Raw genomic sequence first — 19,947 nt, forward strand, 5'->3', positions numbered from 1 at the left:
TCAAGTTATCGTTCCTACATGCGTAAATGTGTTCATTGAGGCGGGTGTCGAGGATTCTTGCTGTTTCACCTACGTAGATCTTGTCACAGCCTCCACAGGGTATAGTGTAAACTCCTGCATTGACTGGTTCGTGGTGCTTGGATTTTGTCCTGGTTAGATCCTTTATTGAAGTGCTAGAAGCGATGGCGACTCTGGTGTTAGCTTGTGAAAGTACTTTTGAGACGTTTAGTGCAACCTGGCTGTTGGGAAGAATTATAACTTTGTTGGGAGTGGTGTTGATGCGTGGAGAATTAATGATCTGGAGAGCCCTTTTCTTGCAGTCTTTGATGAAAAAAGAAGGAAAATGTAACTCAGTGAATGTTTGGTGAATGTATGTACATTCCTCGTCAAGAAACTCAGGACTACAAATTCGGTATGCTCTTAGGAAAAACCCGATGATGATGCCTCTTTTGGTCTTGGTATCTTGACTGGAATAGAAGTGTGTGAGATTTTTATTGGTGGGTTTCCGATAAACTTGAAATCTTAGGTTGTTGTCTACTTTGTGAATGAGGACGTCGAGGAAATTTAGCTTGTCATTTGACTCTTCTTCTAGTGTAAACTGGATCGCCGGTTCAACTGCGTTGAGCCTTGCCTGAAGATTCCGTACATCAAAACGTTTGGGAGTTATTACGAGGACGTCGTCCACGTAACGTAACCAAGTGACGCTTGAAGGGTTGATGTTGGCGGAGTTCTTGCCAAACATCTTTCCTGCCTTCTGGGGACCATCAGCCCAGCTCATCTTAAACACTCAGGCGACCTTCTCAACCGCATCCGAAACCTCTCCATCCGTAACAAGAAACTAAGCAGTTTGGATGTGACTTCCCTCTTCACAAAAGTACCTACCAAAAAAGCCATCGAGGTTCTACGATGTAAAGTCAATCAGGACCTTAATCTTCCTCTACCTCCCGGAGATTTTGTTGACTTGATTGAACTCTGTGTTAATTTCAACTGTTTTTCTTTCAATAACAAGTTCTACAAACAAACCTACGGCTTGGGAATGGGGTCCCCCATCAGTGCCGTCCTAGCCAACTTATACATGGAACACCTAGAGTCCGAACACTTCGCCAACATCATCCCTTCAAGCGTCACTTGGTTACGTTACGTGGACGACGTCCTCGTAATAACTCCCAAACGTTTTGATGTACGGAATCTTTAGGCAAGGCTCAACGCAGTTGAACCGGCGATCCAGTTTACACTAGAAGAAGAGTCAAATGACAAGCTACCTTTCCTCGACGTCCTCATTCACAAAGTAGACAACAACCTAAGATTTCAAGTTTATCGGAAACCCACCAATAAAAATGATCTCACACACTTCTATTCCAGTCAAGATACCAAGACCAAAAGAGGCATCATCATCGGGTTTTTCCTAAGAGCATACCGAATTTGTAGTCCTGAGTTTCTTGACGAGGAATGTACATACATTCACCAAACATTCACTGAGTTACATTTTCCTTCTTTTTTCATCAAAGACTGCAAGAAAAGAGCTCTCCAGATCATTAATTCTCCACGCATCAACACCACTCCCAACAAAGTTATATTTCTTCCCAACAGCCAGGTTGCACTAAACGTCTCAAAAGTACTTTCACAAGCTAACACCAGAGTCGCCATCGTTTCTAGCACTTCAATAAAGGATCTAACCAGGACAAAATCCAAGCACCACGAACCAGTCAATGCAGGAGTTTACACTATACCCTGTGGAGGCTGTGACAAGATCTACGTAGGTGAAACAGCAAGAACCCTCGATACCCGCCTCAATGAACACATTTACGCATGTAGGAACGATAACTTGAACAACGCCTGTGTACAACACCGAAATTCCACCAATCATCTCATGAAATTTAGAGACGCCCAATTAGTGATTAAAGAAACTAATTTCCGCAGACGCAAGTGCCTCGAATCAGCACTGATCGCTGTTTCGAATACAATTAAACAAAACAACGGCAGCTTCACCATCTCCGAAGTCTTAGCAAGAATCCTCCTGAAAACAGTAAACCCTGCCATCACATAGTCTCTCCTGTTATACTACACAAGGCACGTTACAGAGAGTGAACACTGAAACTATCTGCCTCTTTCCAGTCTATATTTGTCCAACCTATTTTTATGTTACCCAAGTAATAGCTTTTACTCATGTACGAATTAATTGCTCTACCATATTGTATTATTTTTGTCACTACTACTACTACTACCACTAGTGAACATCGATATGGTACCTCACTAATATTGCACCTCACTCTGAGCCTTTATATACCCTCTGTGTCCATGTATTGTTTGTACTGGCTTGATAAAGCTCCTGGAGAGCGAAACGTTGCCACAATAAAATGTCACATTAGTTGCACTTGTGTCCTTTTACTTTACATATTGTCGGTAATTCTACCAACTAGGACCTGGAGATGGCGGATGTCTAGGACCCGGGGGTGGCGGGGGTCTTAGAACCGGGGGTGACGGGGGTCTAGGACCCGGGGGTGGCGGGGGTCTAGGACCCGGGGGTGGCGGGAGTCTAGGACCCGGGGGTCCTATTATGACACCCTTCTCTACAGTATATACATTACAATGTCATGCAGAACCCTGCATAACATTTGCAACAAGACTAGTTCCAGAGCTAAGAGGTATGCCCTACGAGAAGAGGTTAAGGGAAATCAACCTGACGACACTGGAGGACAGGAGAGACACGGGGGACATGATAACAACATATAAAATACTGAGAAGAATTGACAAGGTGGACAAAGACAGGATGTTCCAGAGATGGGACACAGCAACAAGGGGTCACAGTTGGAAGTTGAAGACACAGATGAATCACAGGGATGTTAGGAAGTATTTCTTCAGCCACAGAGTAGTCAGGAAGTGGAATAGTTTGGGAAGCGATGTAGTTGAGGCAGGATCCATACATAGTTTTAAGCAGAGGTATGATAAAGCTCACAGTTCAGGGAGTGACCTAGTAGCGACCAGCGAAGAGGCGGGGCCAGGAGCTTGGACTCGATCTCTGCAACCTCAACTAGGTGAGTACAGGGTATACTGTTGTATACCCTGTTGTATACTGTTGTATACCCTGTCTGTTGGGGTTCATATTTCGCGGTTTGTCACCCTTATATTTCATGTCACCAGTGCTGCGATCTTGCAGGTCTTAGGCCTGGCCTCAGGCTGTGAGACGCTGGCTCTGCCTCACTTGATACTACCTCATCCTAGAGACACTGCCTGTGTACTAAGTACCCAATAAATTAACAAAGAAAGCGTAATATTAGTGCAAGCAGTGGTCACAGTTGCTGTGTTTGCCCAGAGGGAGGAAAAAATTTGAACATGTTGTCTACTTCATCGGCCCATACAAGCAGCATCAATCTCTCAACGAGCTATCCTGATGTAGTGTCTGGCACTCTCAGCATCCAGACACAAGTACAGGCCCTATTTTGCTGAATTTCCTCGGAAATTTCAGTGGTGTTCCTTGCGACTCCACTACACAGCATCCCACACTGTTCTTCAGTCATGTGTTCAACATCACGTGCATGTTCCTTCAGTTATTTCAGCTCAGCACGGCTATTTCAGCAAGTCAGAGCTGAGGTTTGTGGTATTTGCATGTCCAGAGTAGTGAATCTACCCAGGCATCCACGTGGGTATGTGGGGTGAGGAGGAAGCAGGCGGATCTTCCTCTCACATCATGCCACCCACTCTAACCACTCAATGCTCACTCACTCTCTCGTTTTTCTGTGAATTCTGCATGAATTCTCGCCAGAGCTGTGTATCGGAGTGCCTGTGATCACTCAAAGCCTTGTGGATCAGGTAGCCACATGTAGGTTACCAAGCCGCCACGTGTTGTCCATGCTGACTCTACCTAATGACACCAGCTCGCAGTCACCATGCTGCTTGGTATCACCTTGCAGCATCACCATGCTGCCTGACGTCACCCCTGGACGCCACTCCAGAACTTCACCTCGCGATGTCACCATGCTGCATGACATCACCCCAGACGTCTGTCCGACTTCACCTTGCAACGTCACTCAGGACGTCTGCCTGACATCACCTTGCGTCGTCACCAAGGACGTTTGCCCGACGTCAACCAGGATGTTTGCCTGACACCACCTAGCGATGTCACCCCATGGTATCATGCCTGACATCATCCCATGATGTCCCATCGAGTGTTATAGTTTTATAGTAAGCAATTTGTATTCAGTGTTGTTCAGAATTCTTGAGACAAGAAACGTTGAAAGTTTTTAAAATTGTATGTCACATGTTAATTCCTCTTAATCATTCTTCCTTTACTAGTGTTCTCACATGTTTGTAAATGCCTTAGTGCCGATTTTTGCACAGAAAAGCATTTGCTAGTGCAAACCATGTTGTAATATTACAGCATGTGCAGTGTGCAAGTTTCCGTGTGTCCCTGATGAATAGTTTCACCATTGTTAACACTTTTGTGTTACATGTCACCCTGTTGTGACATTCAGCAGCTGACACTACTCAGTCCAGGCATCAGGTTACGAGTGTCATCTGAGCCCCTGTGTATAGAAAGCATTTATGCTCGCCAATCTCCAAGACACCACATCACAGTCGTCCCTGCTACGAATCCCGCCACGTCAGAGTCGTCCCTTCTATGACTCTCTGTAAGAGACTTGTATCACTCCACCTCCTGACTGTCAGAGTAAAGTTGTGAGTGGAAACCAGGCTGGGGATGCTCCATCTAAATTCTGCTCTGACTTCAATTCTGATCGAGAGGTTGACAATAGTCAAGCTGCAGTAGCCCTGATGACAGGTGACTGATTCATGTCATGGCAGACTGTACAAAGCATAATGTTGCTTTGCTTGCTCACTCACTCCAGTTATAGTGTATGTTGCTATGACTCCCACCTATGTCACAGACGTCCCTACTATGATTCGCTCTCACTGGCACCACTAAGCTGTACTGCTATGAGTTCCTGGCTGTGACAGCTCTAGCGACAGTACCAGTCGAGAAATGTCCTCCAGACTCACTTGCCAGAAGTCCTGACTGGATGCCAGCAGCTTGTGCCCCTGGATGAGTGAACCCTGCAGCAACTAATATGACTTTTCACCGGTCTCGTCTATGACTTTTCACCTTTCCAGACGAGATCGTATCCTAATATGTCATATCTCAGCCGAAGCGATGTTTCCCGATGTGTTGCAGTATTTGTCCAGATGCAGGAAGGCATGCAGTGTCACCTGCCGAGGCTCACTGCCTTGGACCTTGATGTTTTAGCACACTCCCCTTTTTTTCCTTCTCTCCCTGTAGGAATTTTTTTTTTGTCCTTGTCGTTTTATATTTGTTTGTTCCCCATTCCTGTGAGAGAGACCAAGTTATTTTTTCCATTAACTTGAAACAGTCGAGGATGTCATGAGTAGATGGCTGAGAGATATATACCCTGTTTGTTGGGGTGTATATTTTGTGGTTTTTCGCCTTTATATTTTGCAACACACTGGTGCTGACACCTAGTAGGCTATAGGCCAACCGAGCTTGGCCAACACCACCACCTTTCTTCCCCACTCTGCATTACCTCAACCTACAATTAGGAAGTCCCAACCCTCTCTCTCTCTCCAGGCCAGGGCCTGGCCCTCTGGGCAGTCTAAACACTTCTGCCTGTACAAAGAGCCAAATAAAGGAACACATTGACACATTGCCTCTGAAGCCTTATTATTCACCACTACCTAGATGTCCATAACCAAATTCTATTACACTTTATTGTAAAAATTTCTGTTATCATTCCTTTTATAAATCTCAAGCTCATCATGAGTCATTGTATAATTGCCATAATTACCAAGCCAATTTCATTGATGGAAAGTGTGTATGTAATAATGAAATGATGCACACTCAGTAGCCACTTAAGTAGGTATATCCTACTAGTACTAGGTAGAGCATTCCCTTTACCCTCAGACTTGCCTGAGTTCTTTGTTACATAGATTGAATTATTATAATAATAACTTTGCACTAAACCCATAAGGGTCATAAAGCTCTGCAGGGTGGGGTGTGCTAAAAGTTTAACATGCATGATCAGAGACCAGCTAGAGTGAAGAGTATAGCAGAGTATAGCAGAGAGTTAGGAATGGTGGTGCAAAGTGCTAAAAGAGGTATAATCAAAGTTGGTGTATTAACTCTGTTGTTGACAAAACCTCAGAGGTTTCAGTGTTGAAGATGGGGCCATCAGAGAAGAGGGAAAATAAATTAAGGGTATTAGAGTGGTGGCAATGTTGAAGGAAAATTCTGCATGCCCATTGATAGACAGGCCAATTCTGCATGCCCGCTGGGAGACAGGACAATCTACTAGAATATGGCTAACTGAAATTGGAACTTGACAATTCTCAGTGGCACTGTGCATCTCTCTATGAGATACCCACGAGTGAGATGTGTGTGCCCAATGCTGAGAGCGTAGTCTTTCAACCACGACAACAATAAGATCAGAAACCTAAATGTGGCTTGATAGATTATAATTTGTTATGGGTCAACTCAGACCAACATTGTTGCCAATGGTTATAAATGTGGCTAGAGATTACAGCAAAATAGTCTGAGTACTGAAAACCCAGATATGAAACATAGAGGTCATGTACAGTCTGCCTGCTCATTGCCTGGAATAGCCACGGAAAACGATTTCCTTGTTTTTGCTAGGACATACAGTGCAACCAGAATTCTATATGTACAACTAGAGGATGAGGTGAATTAAATCATTAAAGGAGTCTGAAACTACCACAAATGATGAGGTAGGCCTGGCCACAATATGTATAACTGCGATGAGAACTGCATACAATTCAGTTGTGAAAATGCTAGCCCAGTCCAATAAATGACCTCACTCAACACTGTTCAGGAACACTGCTGCAAACCCGACACCATCAAAGGCTTTGAACCATCAGTGTAAACTGTAATAACATGACAATGGTACCGGAAGTGGCTATGAAAATGAGAGCGAGAAGTAACTGTAGGTATTTGAGCTTTTGTACACAGCAATGGGGAAGAACAGACTCAAACTGTCGGAACCTCCCAAGGGGAAAGAGAAAAGTTAAATTCCAGATGAACATACAAAGGGAACAATTGAAGAGAAGCCAAAACAGGGTCAATATGAAGAAAAGAGGCAGTGGTCAAATAAGGGACCATTACTAACTTCTGTTAATAACATGTATGTAGAAGGATCATGAAGGTCATGAGGAAAGATAAATTATCAGAGACAATGGGCATCACACTTATCGTGCAAAGATGGAACATTTGTCTCTGCATATAAGATCTTGACAGGGGACTAACAAAAAGCACCTGAACACAAACGTAATCCCTGATGAAGATTTGGATCAAGTTTGGAAAGAGCTGCAACTATTTCTAAACTTGATCGCCATAAACTAGCTTCATAAGATTAGGGCAGAATTAAGTCGACAGAGAGTTCGTCGATCCTCCGCCAAGAAAGGTGAGTAAGGGTTTTAAGGTGGTTCAGCTGGCTATGACAAGTTGCTTTCAGGGATGTTATGTGAGGTTTCCAGGACAGTCAGTGATAAAGCAGAAGTCCAATAAATTTAATCATATCACATTCAGGGATACAGGAACCATACAGGAATAATGGATGCTTACAGACAACAGAAAATCTAGAGACAACAGAAAATCTAGTAAAAGTAAACTGTTGCATATTAATACATGAAAATTTATTCCCATGAGTAGTGGCCCAATGGAAAACACAGTTGAGAGCATCCTGGAGAGAGGCTGCTACTAGGCGACAGCTGGCACCTACACAAGCTATAGCAAAGTTATCAACATAAAGCGATGACCAGGGAAAGCTGGACTATGACCAGGGGAAGCTGCCCTCGTCCGCTTAAAATCAAGGAGCCAGTCTGCTCCGTGGTCCTGTTGTAGCAATAATGTCTCCACTACGTTTCTTATGCACTACAAGAGCACCAAGGGAAAAATAATTGTAATAGTTGATCAGTGGAGGACAAAGGATAAAGCTGAATTCGCTCGTTGAAACTGGTAACTTGAGCTATGAGAAGGGCGACAATGTGAATGAGGAGTTAGGAAGGTAGGAAAATGATTCCTGTCATGTAAATCTGGGAACACAGAACAGGTAAAGTTAAGTGTAGATGAAGAGAAGAAAACTGAGAAATCTATACAAAAGAAAGTTTGAGTGTGAAGGTCAAAATGAACGGGATTACCTGCATTTAAAATATGGAGGGAAAGAGAAGCGAGAAAAGTCTCAATCTGATCATGTGACACCCTCCCCAGAGGAAATGATGAGCATTAAAAGGACAATAGCAAGAATAGGTAGGCTGTGCCTCTTTGCAGTAAAAACAAGTGAGATGGTGGGTGTAGGATGGACAACTATGGCCAGCTGCACCACAGACAGGGCATTCTGCCACTGATCTGCAATATTTTGCTGGGTGGCCAAAGCGCCAGCAATTTCTGCATTATTGCGGTGTAGGGATCGGATCACCTAACTACCAATCACCTCCTGCACTTGTAAATGCTGTCTCGGAACAGAAAGTGGCAGTTCACAGTTGTCAAAACTTAGCTTCTCTACATTGCAAGAATAACGCCTCTGCCACGGGCAGAAAGTATGTAAGTGTGGACTGTAATGATATGGAGATTCTGAAACTCGAGTTGCTCGTGAATGTCTGCAGATTGTATTTGTAAGGATAATAGTTTCACAGCAAGAATTAAGGGAGATATGCTTGCGAATCATAACTGGTGTGTTGTCAGTGTTTGTAAGAATTGAAAGATTATGTGCTTGCTCTGCCTTTTATACTGTTTTGCCGAACATAATGGAGAAGTGCTGTGGTCAGAAAGATACTCAGTCGGAGATGTTGGTTCCTGCATAAAGAAATTAGTTCATGAAGGACTTTGAAACACAAGAGAGTAAGGAGAGGATTTGCCTAGTTGGTCTTTTCCTACAAGTGTGAGAGGAAACTGAGGTAGAGTCATCTGTTATGGGTCGAGGTCGTTTGGATGGGGGACTAGTGGTGGGTTGTCCTGTACAATCCAAAAATCTACTCACTGTAGGGAAAGAAGCCGGAATCATAGTCAAAGACGTTCAGATGCCAGGTGTCAAAATGAACGTCAGGTGTGTCAAAAGGGTCGATCGGAACCACAGAACTAGAGGTGGGCAAGGAAATGTTACCTAGAGAAGGTACCAGGTTGGAGAAAAGGTCCGAAGAATGGTCTGATGGTGAGCCAGGGTCAGTAAGGGATGTCACAGAAGGAAGGGGTCCAGGAGGAGGAGGAAGTTCATGGGCATGGGTCTTCATAAGTTTATTCTTTTTATACAAAAAAATGATAGAGTTGCTTCCAGGAGAAATGAGGACCCCTCGGTGCAGCTGGTAGTGCAGATGCTATGCAGCATGGAACCTGTGCCCTAGCCTACTAAGCCACCTCGTTGGACAAGCGAGGGCGGTCGGAAGCTTCCCACAAGGTATATCCCCTTTGGCCACCACCTTCCAGAACAGGCAGGCAGCCCCCAGAGGGATGCCCATTACCCGAAAGACGCCAAAAGCCGCCCTCTGGGACTCTAGAGGGAAAAGGTAGATCGGTACATCCCTAGATGATCCAGATTCCACAGCAAACATCACCACCACAACAAAAAGCCTAAACAGAATTGGACAAACAACCACACGTTTCCCCATTTCCCCAGCTTAGGAGCTAGAATTTTGGAGGAGAGGACCAAAAAGGCCAAAAGCAGGAGAGGAAGAAGGGAGGGATGGGAAGGATAAGACAGAGAAGGGAGGAGTGGGGATAGCTAGATTTGGTCAGAAGAAGAAGACTGAAAGGTCCAATTCTTCAGACCAAAAGCCTCCATCACAGCAAGAAGCGCCCTTCCCCCCTTCAAGTAGCTTGGATTCAGCAAGTTGCTGGAAGCATCCCCTAGAGAACCTGGTCCACATTGCCATTATTGCACCATGCAGTTGCTGCAATTTGTCAGTTGTTGGATGGACATTCATGCTGCGAATCTTCCATTGTAGTACACTGAACTCATTGTCATGCTCATGGAATCAGACTGGGATGACATGTGCTTCGTGACATTATCCTGATGATAGGCATTGGATGATAGGTAGACTGTGGCCATAAAGAATGCACATGGTCAGTAACAGCAACCAGGCAGGCTGTGGCAATTAAATAATACTCAATTGGTACTAAGGGGACTAAAGTGTACTAGGAAGACATTCGTTGCACAATTACGCTGCCACCACCAGCAACCTGAACCATTGATGCAAAGCAGGATGGATCCATGGAGTCAAGTCGTTTATGACAAATTCTAAACTTATCATCTGCATGTCGCAGCAGAAATATTTTTTTCATTAATGTTAATGTAAATTTTTTTTAATTTTGCTCCAAATGAATCTTAGAAAACTTACCTTACCTTAATGTAACAAGAACAATTTATTTTAGCCTAACCCAGCTAAATATATTTTAGATTTGTTTACATTAATTCAATGCTAAACAAACACAGTGAAATATATTTTTTTTGTTAGGTTCAGATTGATTTTGGCGAAATTATTGCATACACAAATTTTCGCTTGTCCTATATGGCAAGATGAGCGTTGCTATTTAAGCCAAGATCGCAATTTCTGCCTATTCGGCACGACATATATATATATATATATATATATATATATATATATATATATATATATATATATATATATATATATATATATATATATATATATATATATATATATATATATATATGCAAGGAATTCGCAAGAGCAGGCGAAATATACACAAACACTGATCTCTGGCTGAAAGAGACTCGAACCTACGAACCTTGGAACAAGGTAGGCAGTGCTTTACCAATCTACCCACACTGGACAATACCTTGGAGTCCAGCTTGTGCTAGACTTTGATCCAAGGCAGCCAGCTTTCAGGGAGAAGGCTTACAGCTTTATATCTCATCCCCTGCATGCATCAGCCTTACTAGAGACATTAACAATGCAAGGAATTCGCAAGAGCAGGCGAAATATACACAAACACTGATCTCTGGCTGAAGGAGACTCGAGCCTACGAACCTTGGAACAAGGTACGCAGTGCTTTACCAATCTACCCACACTGGCCAATACCTCACTAAATCCCCCTTTTTCAAGATATCCTTAAATAATAAAATATAGTTGAGAATCCTTTATCCAAAATGCTTGGGACTGGAAGAGTTTAAATTTTTATTTTTATTTTTTACGGGGGATTTGGGAATAGTTGTATATTTGAAAAGAAGATATGGTGTTTTACAATGCCAAAAAATGCTATTTTATCCCAAAATTAATCTAGGAAATTTTCCCAGCAGTTTACCTGCAATGAACTTTCGAAAAGTGTGGAGAAAATTCTCCAGAAAGAGCATATCAATCCTTTCGGCCCTCCTGAGGGGTTGATAGCCTCTCTTGCTTCTGCATGAAGTTTAACTGAATCTGTATTCAGCTAACAGCAACATAAGCCATGCCACCTCTGCTTCCAGAGTATTGTTCGTGTAGTACGAGTGACAGTAAAATGAGAAAAATGACTCTCTTTACCTTAGCAGAAAAATTACAGGAATATCCTGCACCACTATACTTAAAATGTAGGACAATAAAGAACCGTTGTCGATAGATAATAAGAAATTGACCATCTTGTATTGAATACCGTGACCATGTTATGCAAGGAGGGAAATCATGCTGAAGTCAGCATTTAGGAGCTGACGTAAGACTAAGTGCTGAGATTGCTTTAAGAAACGAAATGGGAGACGTGTGTCATGTGGACATTGCCCTGGGAGAATAGTGCATTGCATTCTAGACTTTTGTTACAGTTGACAATCTCAGAAATTCGTGGTAGAACTACCACAGTAAATCGTGATCTTCCAGTTGTGAAAATACCACGAAGCTAAAGACAAATCTTGGTTCGAATAGTGTAGTGTAATGTATGCAGTGTCAAACATTCCCGACTGAGTGAAAGACAGTGCAACATTCGAGAGACACTACTATTTCAATCAAGACACCAATATCCGGATCAAATTTTTCCAACCAAGCCAGGGAAGAATTTTCGGTCTGATACAAATACCCAGGTAAAATTAGACATACCTGCTCCTAGTTAGGTCGGCTGAAGCTGATAGGGGCAAGCCTTGCTTAGATTTACAAGTAAATCCCATCATTTTTGGGTCATTGAGCCTAACCAGGTTAATACATATCCATTTAACAGCAAGTTACCAGTGTCAGAAATGCTGAAATATACACTCCTTTGGGGCAACTACTTAATCATCCATACCTCAACAGCTCAGGGCTAGGGAAAATACAATTTCCTTTGGGGGAGCGAACCCGGGTGCAGCTGCGGGGAAGCTGAATCGTCACTGAAGCTAAGTATCTTTCATTCATGTCTTTAAATAGACTTAGCTTAGTAATATTCCCCATATATAAAGCATATGTTGCAATGCATGAAATGATGAACATCAATGGCAGCTCTGTGGTGACTTAAAGGTTGTTGCTCTTGTGATGGGCTTGCAGGGTGGATACACCAGGTACTGCTGTCTTCTATGTGAAATGGACAGCAGTCCAAGAGTTTCCCACTACATCAGGAGAGACTGGCCACCTCGTCAATTATTGAAGCCTGGAATGGAAAATATTCAACATCTCCCTCTAATTGAACCAAACAAAGTATTGCTTCCACCACAACACATAAAACTGAGGCTCATGAAAAACCTTGTAAAAGCTATGGACAAATCCGGTCAGGGATTCAAGCATTTAACATCAAAATTCCCCTCACTGAGCGACTCTCAGATAAGAGAGGGAGTCTTCAATGGTCCTCAGATTCGAGAGCTTCTTAAAAATGGTGACTTTGAATCAGACCTTTAAGGGGAGGAGAAAGCTGTTTGGGAAGCATTCAAGTATGTGGCGAAAGGATTTCTTGTAAACAGAAGGGAAGGCAACTATGAAGAATTAATGGAAAACCTCATCAAGGCTTACAAGAACATTAGATGTAACATGTCACTTAAAATACACTTTTAAGACCCCAGGGATGGGGTTCACTTATCTAGGTGTGGGGTGGGAGCACTGGCCAACGCAGTGGAGGGAGCTGTTAGGTCTTTAAACTAGGAATAGTTAGTGGTATGGGTTTTGGCGGGAAAACTGTGAAGTCGCAGGGTAGTAATATGAGTACTAGGAGAACTAGTAATAGGCAAAATGAGGTGGATATTGGAAAGCCAGTGGCACTAATTGACAAGGACAGTAATAGGTTTAGTGGAATAACAAAAAGGAGCAGGAAGGGTAAAGAGAGAGGAGGGTCTTTAAATATTTATTACACAAATAGTCGCAGTGCTAGGAATAAGATGGACGAGTTGAGACTAGTTGCTAGTGCAGGTAACATAGATATATTTGCCATTACTGAGACGTGGTTTAATTCAAAAAGTCGGGACATGCCTGCAGAATGTCACATTCAGGGTTTTAAATTGTTCCAAGTAGATAGAAGTATCGGGAAAGGGGGTGGGGTGGCATTGTATGTCCGAGATCGTTTGAACTGTTGCATAAAAACGGGTATTAAGTCTGAAGTAACACATACAGAGTCTGTTTGGATAGAATTTTCAGAGGGGCATGAAAAATTAGTTTTAGGTGTGATATACCGTCCCCCAAATTTAGATAGGGACCAGGGGAGACTACTATGGGAGGAAATTGTTAGGGCCACAAGGCACGATAATGTAGTAATTCTAGGAGACTTAACTTTAGTCATATTGATTGGAATTTCTTGACTGGGAATTTAGAAGCATTCGACTTCTTAGAAGTAGTTCAGGATTGTTTTTTGAAGCAGTTTGTGACAGAACCTACAAGGGGAAATAACCTGCTTGACTTAGTTCTGGCAAACAATGAATCCCTTGTTAATAATTTAGAAGTTTCAGAGGAACTGGGTGCTAGCGACCACAAATCAATTACATTTAGAATTGAATGGAAGTATGATAGTAGGGATAACTCAGTAACAGTCCCAGATTTTCGCTTAGCAGATTATGATGGGCTTAGAGAACACTTATCATCTGTTGACTGGGGTAACGGAGAGAGCTATCAATATGACAGTTTTCTGAGCACAATACATGCTGCTCAAAGAACGTTTATCCCTTACAAGGAAATTAGATCAAATAGAAATGACCCAAAATGGATGAATAATAGGCTGAAATATCTACTAGGGCATAAGAAAGGAATTTATAGGCGTATCAAAAGAGGCGAGGGTCATCTTATGAATCAGTATATTGACATTAAGAGGGACATTAAAAAGGGGATAAGAAAAGCTAAAAGGGACTATGAAATTAAAGTTGCTAGGGATTCTAAAACTAACCCAAAAAGTTTTTTCCAGGTCTATAGAACAAAAGTCAGAGATAAAAATAACTATGGGCATCTTACTGACAAAGAAAATGAAATGTGCTCGATTTTAAATAATTATTTTCTCTCGGTTTTTACACAGGAAGACACTAATAATATTCCGGTAATTAATTTTTATAGTGGATCAGAAGAAGATAAATTATGTAACATCACAGTCACTAGTGAAATGGTTGTGAAGCAGATAGACCGACTGAAGCAAAATTAGTCACCGGGTCCTGATGAGGTTTTTTCAAGGGTTCTAAAGGAATGCAAAATGGAAGTCTGTGAACCATTAACTAATATTTTTAATTTATCTCTTCAAACAGGTGTAGTGTCTGATATGTGGAAGATGGCTAATGTAATTCCTATTTTTAAAACAGGGGACAAGTCGTTACCGTCAAATTACCGCCCAATAAGCCTGACCTCAATTGTAGGCAAATTACTAGAATCAATTATAGCTCAGATTATAAGAAGCCATCTCGATAAGCATAGCTTGATTAATGATACTCAGCATGGATTCACAAGAGGCCAGTCTTGTCTAACTAATTTATTAACTTTCTTCAGCAAAGCTTTTGAGGCTGTTGACCACGATAAAGAATTCGATATTATTTACTTGGATTTTAGTAAGGCTTTTGATAGAGTTCCACACCAAAGACTGTTAAGAAAGTGGCAGTTCATGGCATTGGGGGAAAAGTGCTCTCGTGGATCGAATCATGGCTCACAGACAGGAAGCAGAGAGTGTCCATAAATGGGGTTAAATCCGAGTGGGGATCAGTAACTAGTGGCGTTCCACAGGGATCAGTCTTGGGCCCGTTGTTGTTTATAATATATATCAATGATCTAGATGAAGGAATTACTAGTGATATGAGCAAATTCGCCGATGACACGAAGATAGGTAGGATAATTGATTCAAACGTAGATGTTAGGGAACTTCAGAAGGATTTAGACAAACTCTACTCTTGGTCAGAAAAGTGGCAGATGCAGTTCAATGTAGATAAATGCAAGATTCTGAAGCTCGGGAGTGTCCATAACCCTAGCACTTATAAGTTAAATAATGTAGAACTTAGCCATACAGATTGCGAAAAGGACTTGGGGGTTATGGTAAGCAGCAACCTTAAACCAAGACAGCAATGCCTAAGCGTACGTAATAAGGCAAATAGATTACTGGGATTTATATCAAGAAGTGTAAGCAACAGAAGTTCAGAGGTCATACATCATTAGTAAGGCCTCACCTAGATTATGCAGCTCAATTCTGGTCTCCATATTACAGAATGGACATAAATTCATTAGAAAACATTCAGCGTAGGATGACTAAATTAATACATAGCATTAGAAATCTTCCTTATGAAGAAAGATTGAAGACTCTTAAGTTACATTCACTTGTTAGACGAAGAATGAGGGGAGACCTGATCGAGGTGTATAAGTGGAAGATAGGTATTAATAAAGGGGATATTAATAAGGTCTTGAGGATATCTCTCCAAGAGAGAACCCGCAGTAATGGATTTAAATTAGATAAGTTTAGATTTAGAAAGGACATAGGAAAGTATTGGTTTGGAAATAGGGTAGTTGATGAGTGGAACAGTCTACCTAGTTGGGTTATTGAGGCTAGGACTTTGGGTAGTTTCAAATTTAGGTTGGATAAGTACATGAGTGGGAGAGGTTGGATTTGAGTGGGACTTGCACATCAGAGCTTATTTCTTGGGTAGCATTGAAAATTGGGTTGGTCAAATGCTTGTTAGAGGGATGAATTGTAAAGGACCTGCCTAGTATGGGCCAATAGGCCTGCTGCAGTGTTCCTCCTTTCTTATGTTCTTATGTTCTTATTTAGACATTTTTCCAGCAAACTGTCGGGCAGTTAGTGATGAACATGGTGAAAAGTTTCACCTAGATATTTCAACCATGGAAAATGGTACTAGGGCAAATGAGGCACAAGAATGCTTGCAGAGTATTGCTGGACATTGGCAAGAGATGATTCGTCAGCCCACTATAAGTATCAAGCAAACAGGCAGAGAGTAGGTACGGATTAGAGTTTAAAACATACTGACACATATTGCACATCATAATAAAATAATCAAATATTTCATGTCTTGTATCTTTAAACCTATAACCAATCAGCCTTTTTCAAGGTGATATCTGGATTCAGGACATGAAAATACATAAGAATTAAGTAATCTCATTTAAGAAGAATACAACTTTTCAAAAATTGTTGACCAGTGTAATCGTAAAACTTTTTGGCACTGAGCACAGGTAGGCTAAGTTAAACAAGGGAATAAAGTTGAATGGGCTGTGGATAGCATCAATCACAGTAGGAGTCCCACAAGGAAGTGTCCTTGGACCACTCCTCTTTCTCATCTACATCAATGATCTACCGAATGCATCACAGGTGACTCTACATATGTTTTTTCCCACCCAAACAGTCATACTAGCAAACACAGTCAATGCCGAATTACAGAAAATATCTGCCTGGATGATGACTAATAAACTAACCCTGAATGCTGATAAAACCTATTTCATTCAGTTTGGAAACAAAACTGCAAATGATCCAATTAACATAACGCTAAACAGATCATCAGTCACAAGACTTACAGAGGGACAATTCCTAGGTATCCACCTTGACAGTAGCCTTAAATTCCAGACACACATACAACAAATCACCAAGAAAATTTCCAAGACTGTAGGCATGCTATCAAACATAATCAGCTCTCCTGCCACTGTACCATTCACTCATATACCTTATCTTACATACGGAATTTGTGCATGGGGATCAACAACATCCAATCACCTAAAACCTCTAATAACCCAGCAAAAGGCAGCAGTAAGAATGATAATAAATTCCCACTCCCGCCAGCATACTCCACCAATTTTCAAAAGTCTGAATCTGCTCACCATTAAGAACATCCATACTTATTCATGTGCCTACTACATACACAGAACAATACACGCAAATATAAATCCTCCACTCAAACTTCTCCTCACCAACCTTAACAGGACACATGACCATAACACAAGACACAGATCTCTTTTTGATGTACCTCGTGTCCATATCACACTGTGTAAAAACTCTATGCACATAAAGGGGCCCCAAAATATGGAATTCATTACCAGAAGATATTAAAGTAACTCCGTCTGAAAATCAATTTAAGACTCTTCTCAAAAGCCACTTAATCACCCTAGACTAAATGCTAAATACTCAGTACACAGATACTCACTAAAAAGAGAAGACGGCCAGTCAGTTCTAGTTCATTTACTGAATGTGACTCACATGAGTGATACTGTCCAGCAAATGTTCAACTCCAGTTAAATTGAGTGACATTAAAAGATACAAAAATGCTGCCATGCCCAAAAATTGAAGAATCATTCAATACACAAAGACAATGCTTCAATTTGAAAAAACCAAGCAATGATGGAAGAAGAACAGGGAAATATGTCTTTGTTCATTGCTGGCAGTTCTGGATGTAAGAACCTTTTAAGCTCTGGATTGAGATTTAGTTGATCTAGAATAATCGCCTGTATACTAACACATTTTATAGATTTTTCACGTAAAATTAGCTAATTTTAGGCTTCTTGGTCAGATACTTTATCACCACTAATCTCTAAATATTTAGTGCCATGCCTGCTAAATATTCACAATTACCTTCAATATTCAGTTCGTCATTACAGATTTTTGCTTGTTTCATGATCAGCATTCTGTTAAGTGGCATATGGTTACTCCGATGCTGACAAACTTACTCCATCAATATATGACCAAGATCTTCATTTTTCATTATACACAATGTTTTTTATTTTATATTAACTTCTGTTCATCACTTTCAGCATAGACATTCAAAAATTTGTAATTCTCTTTCTTTAGTCGTGGAATGTGTTTGTTCCAATGTTAAACTCCTCAGTCAGACACTTCACACTTATATTGATTTCAAGTTTTTCCAACAACTTGACTTTGTGATATATGTAAACATAAATGCTTCCTCTTTTTCTTTTCACTATTACACATAGACCTTTTCGACATTTTCAACAAAATCTTCACACCACAGAGCACAATTCATGTGGAAATCATTTATGGAGTATCATGTAAACACACGAAAACCTTTCGGATTTTGAATTTTCAGTTGAAGGATTCTCTACCATAATACATTTATTTTTTGTTAAATCTAAACCATATTATTTCTGAGGATAGGTGGTTATGATAAATATAAAAACTTTCCTCTTTCTCTTCCACATACTCACCATCTATAACTCTGTATGACAGATAAGATGTGCACAGCTGGTTGGGTGGAGATGGCCATATCCTTTTTTTGTAGTCCTTTTAGTCTTCCTTCAGCTTGTCTATTCTCAGGCCTCGGTGATAACTTGTTATCCAAAAACTGGGCGAGGATTGGTGGAGGAGGAAGGGGAGTTTGGTTGAGGGAGAGAAGGATACTGAGAAAGGGAAGGGATGTTGGTAGAGGGAGATGTAGACAGTGGGGATGGTGAGAGAGGGAAGGGATGTTGGTTGAGACAGAGGTTGTTAGTAGAAAGAGGGGAAAGTGGAAGAAAGTGGGCATGGGAGAATGGTAAGAGATTGAGACTATGGTTGGAAAGGGAGAATGGTGGGAGAGAATGGAGGAACAGGGTGGGATTCATGGGCATGGTGGGAAGGGATGGGTGTGATTCTGGTGTTAGGAGAGGGGTAGGGCGGATTGGAATGGTGGGAGTGGTGGGGTGGTGTTAAAAGTTGGAGATGGTGGGGGTATTGGGAATGTGCTAGAAGTTGAGGATGGTGGTAGTGATAATTATAAGAGCAAGAGATGGTAAGGAAATAATTCCCAGTGCATTCCCAGAGATGGATGCATTGGGAGTTAGGGAGTGGGAAGAACTTACATTTACTGCAATTCTTGGAAGGGTTGTAAGAGAAAGCAAAGCTAGATGATGCGGATAGAATATTGATGGATGGGAGAAGGAACTGGCTTTGATTTACTGAAAGGGAGATGTATGGTTAAGACATATAGAAAGTATTATTTGAGTATCAATATCAGTAATGTACTACATATAATAAATGAAGATTGCAAATATCAGAAATTCTGGTGTGCCTTATTACTAGTGGGAATGACGGTTCCTTCTTTGTTGTGTTGTCAGTTTAGGGGTTTTGGTTAAACACTGACAGTCAAAGGTGAAATATGTACTGAACTCATGACAAAATATTGGTTATTTTATTTAATTACAAAATGAGAAATTCAGGACTGCCAATTTTATGAGCACAGAGAAAAAGCCAATGAAATTCTTACGCATAGTGTATTTGCCAAAGTTTGACAGAAAATGTTTGATTTTAAAGATTTTAACACCTAAGAATAAACTAGATTCTGGGTCCCACAGAAACAAGCTAATTCTTTGAGAATTTCCAGATCAAGCATCTTAGGACAAAACCGTAGAAGTGGTCGATGTAACACAGCCACTTCAGAGAAGCAGGAACGACGTTAGCAAAGTGCTCTGGTCTAATGGATTCTAAATATAGATATAACTAGAACAGTACTGAAAGCAAATCTATTTCAGTGCAAAATTTCTCTTGTTCGGTGTCGTTTATCGAATAATAATTGAAGCTGTCGCTAAATTTTGCATCAATAAAATATTGTCAAGAAAGAGGAAAATCCAGCCAGAAGTCTATTTTACGAA

General features: G+C 41.2%; 1 protein-coding gene across 4 annotated transcripts in view; it reads right to left on the bottom strand.

Moving 5' to 3' along the window:
• Window positions 1–10,700: 10,700 nt before the first annotated feature.
• The window catches only part of LOC128697956 (RING finger protein 207), a 111,452-nt gene continuing 102,205 nt past the window's right edge, over window positions 10,701–19,947 (bottom strand). For 3 of the 4 annotated variants that reach the window (XM_070097624.1, XM_070097625.1, XM_070097626.1), the window contains exon 6: window positions 16,464–19,254. In XM_070097624.1, the coding sequence (XP_069953725.1) occupies window positions 19,200–19,254 (55 nt within the window). In that variant the 3' untranslated portion in view covers window positions 16,464–19,199. Of the gene's footprint in view, window positions 12,566–16,463; window positions 19,255–19,947 lie in introns of those variants that run through there. The other variant, XR_011393632.1, reaches the window with a different exon arrangement.

This window comes from Cherax quadricarinatus, chromosome 58 (assembly GCF_038502225.1).
Source record: "Cherax quadricarinatus isolate ZL_2023a chromosome 58, ASM3850222v1, whole genome shotgun sequence".
Classification (NCBI taxonomy): Eukaryota; Metazoa; Arthropoda; class Malacostraca; order Decapoda; family Parastacidae; genus Cherax; species Cherax quadricarinatus.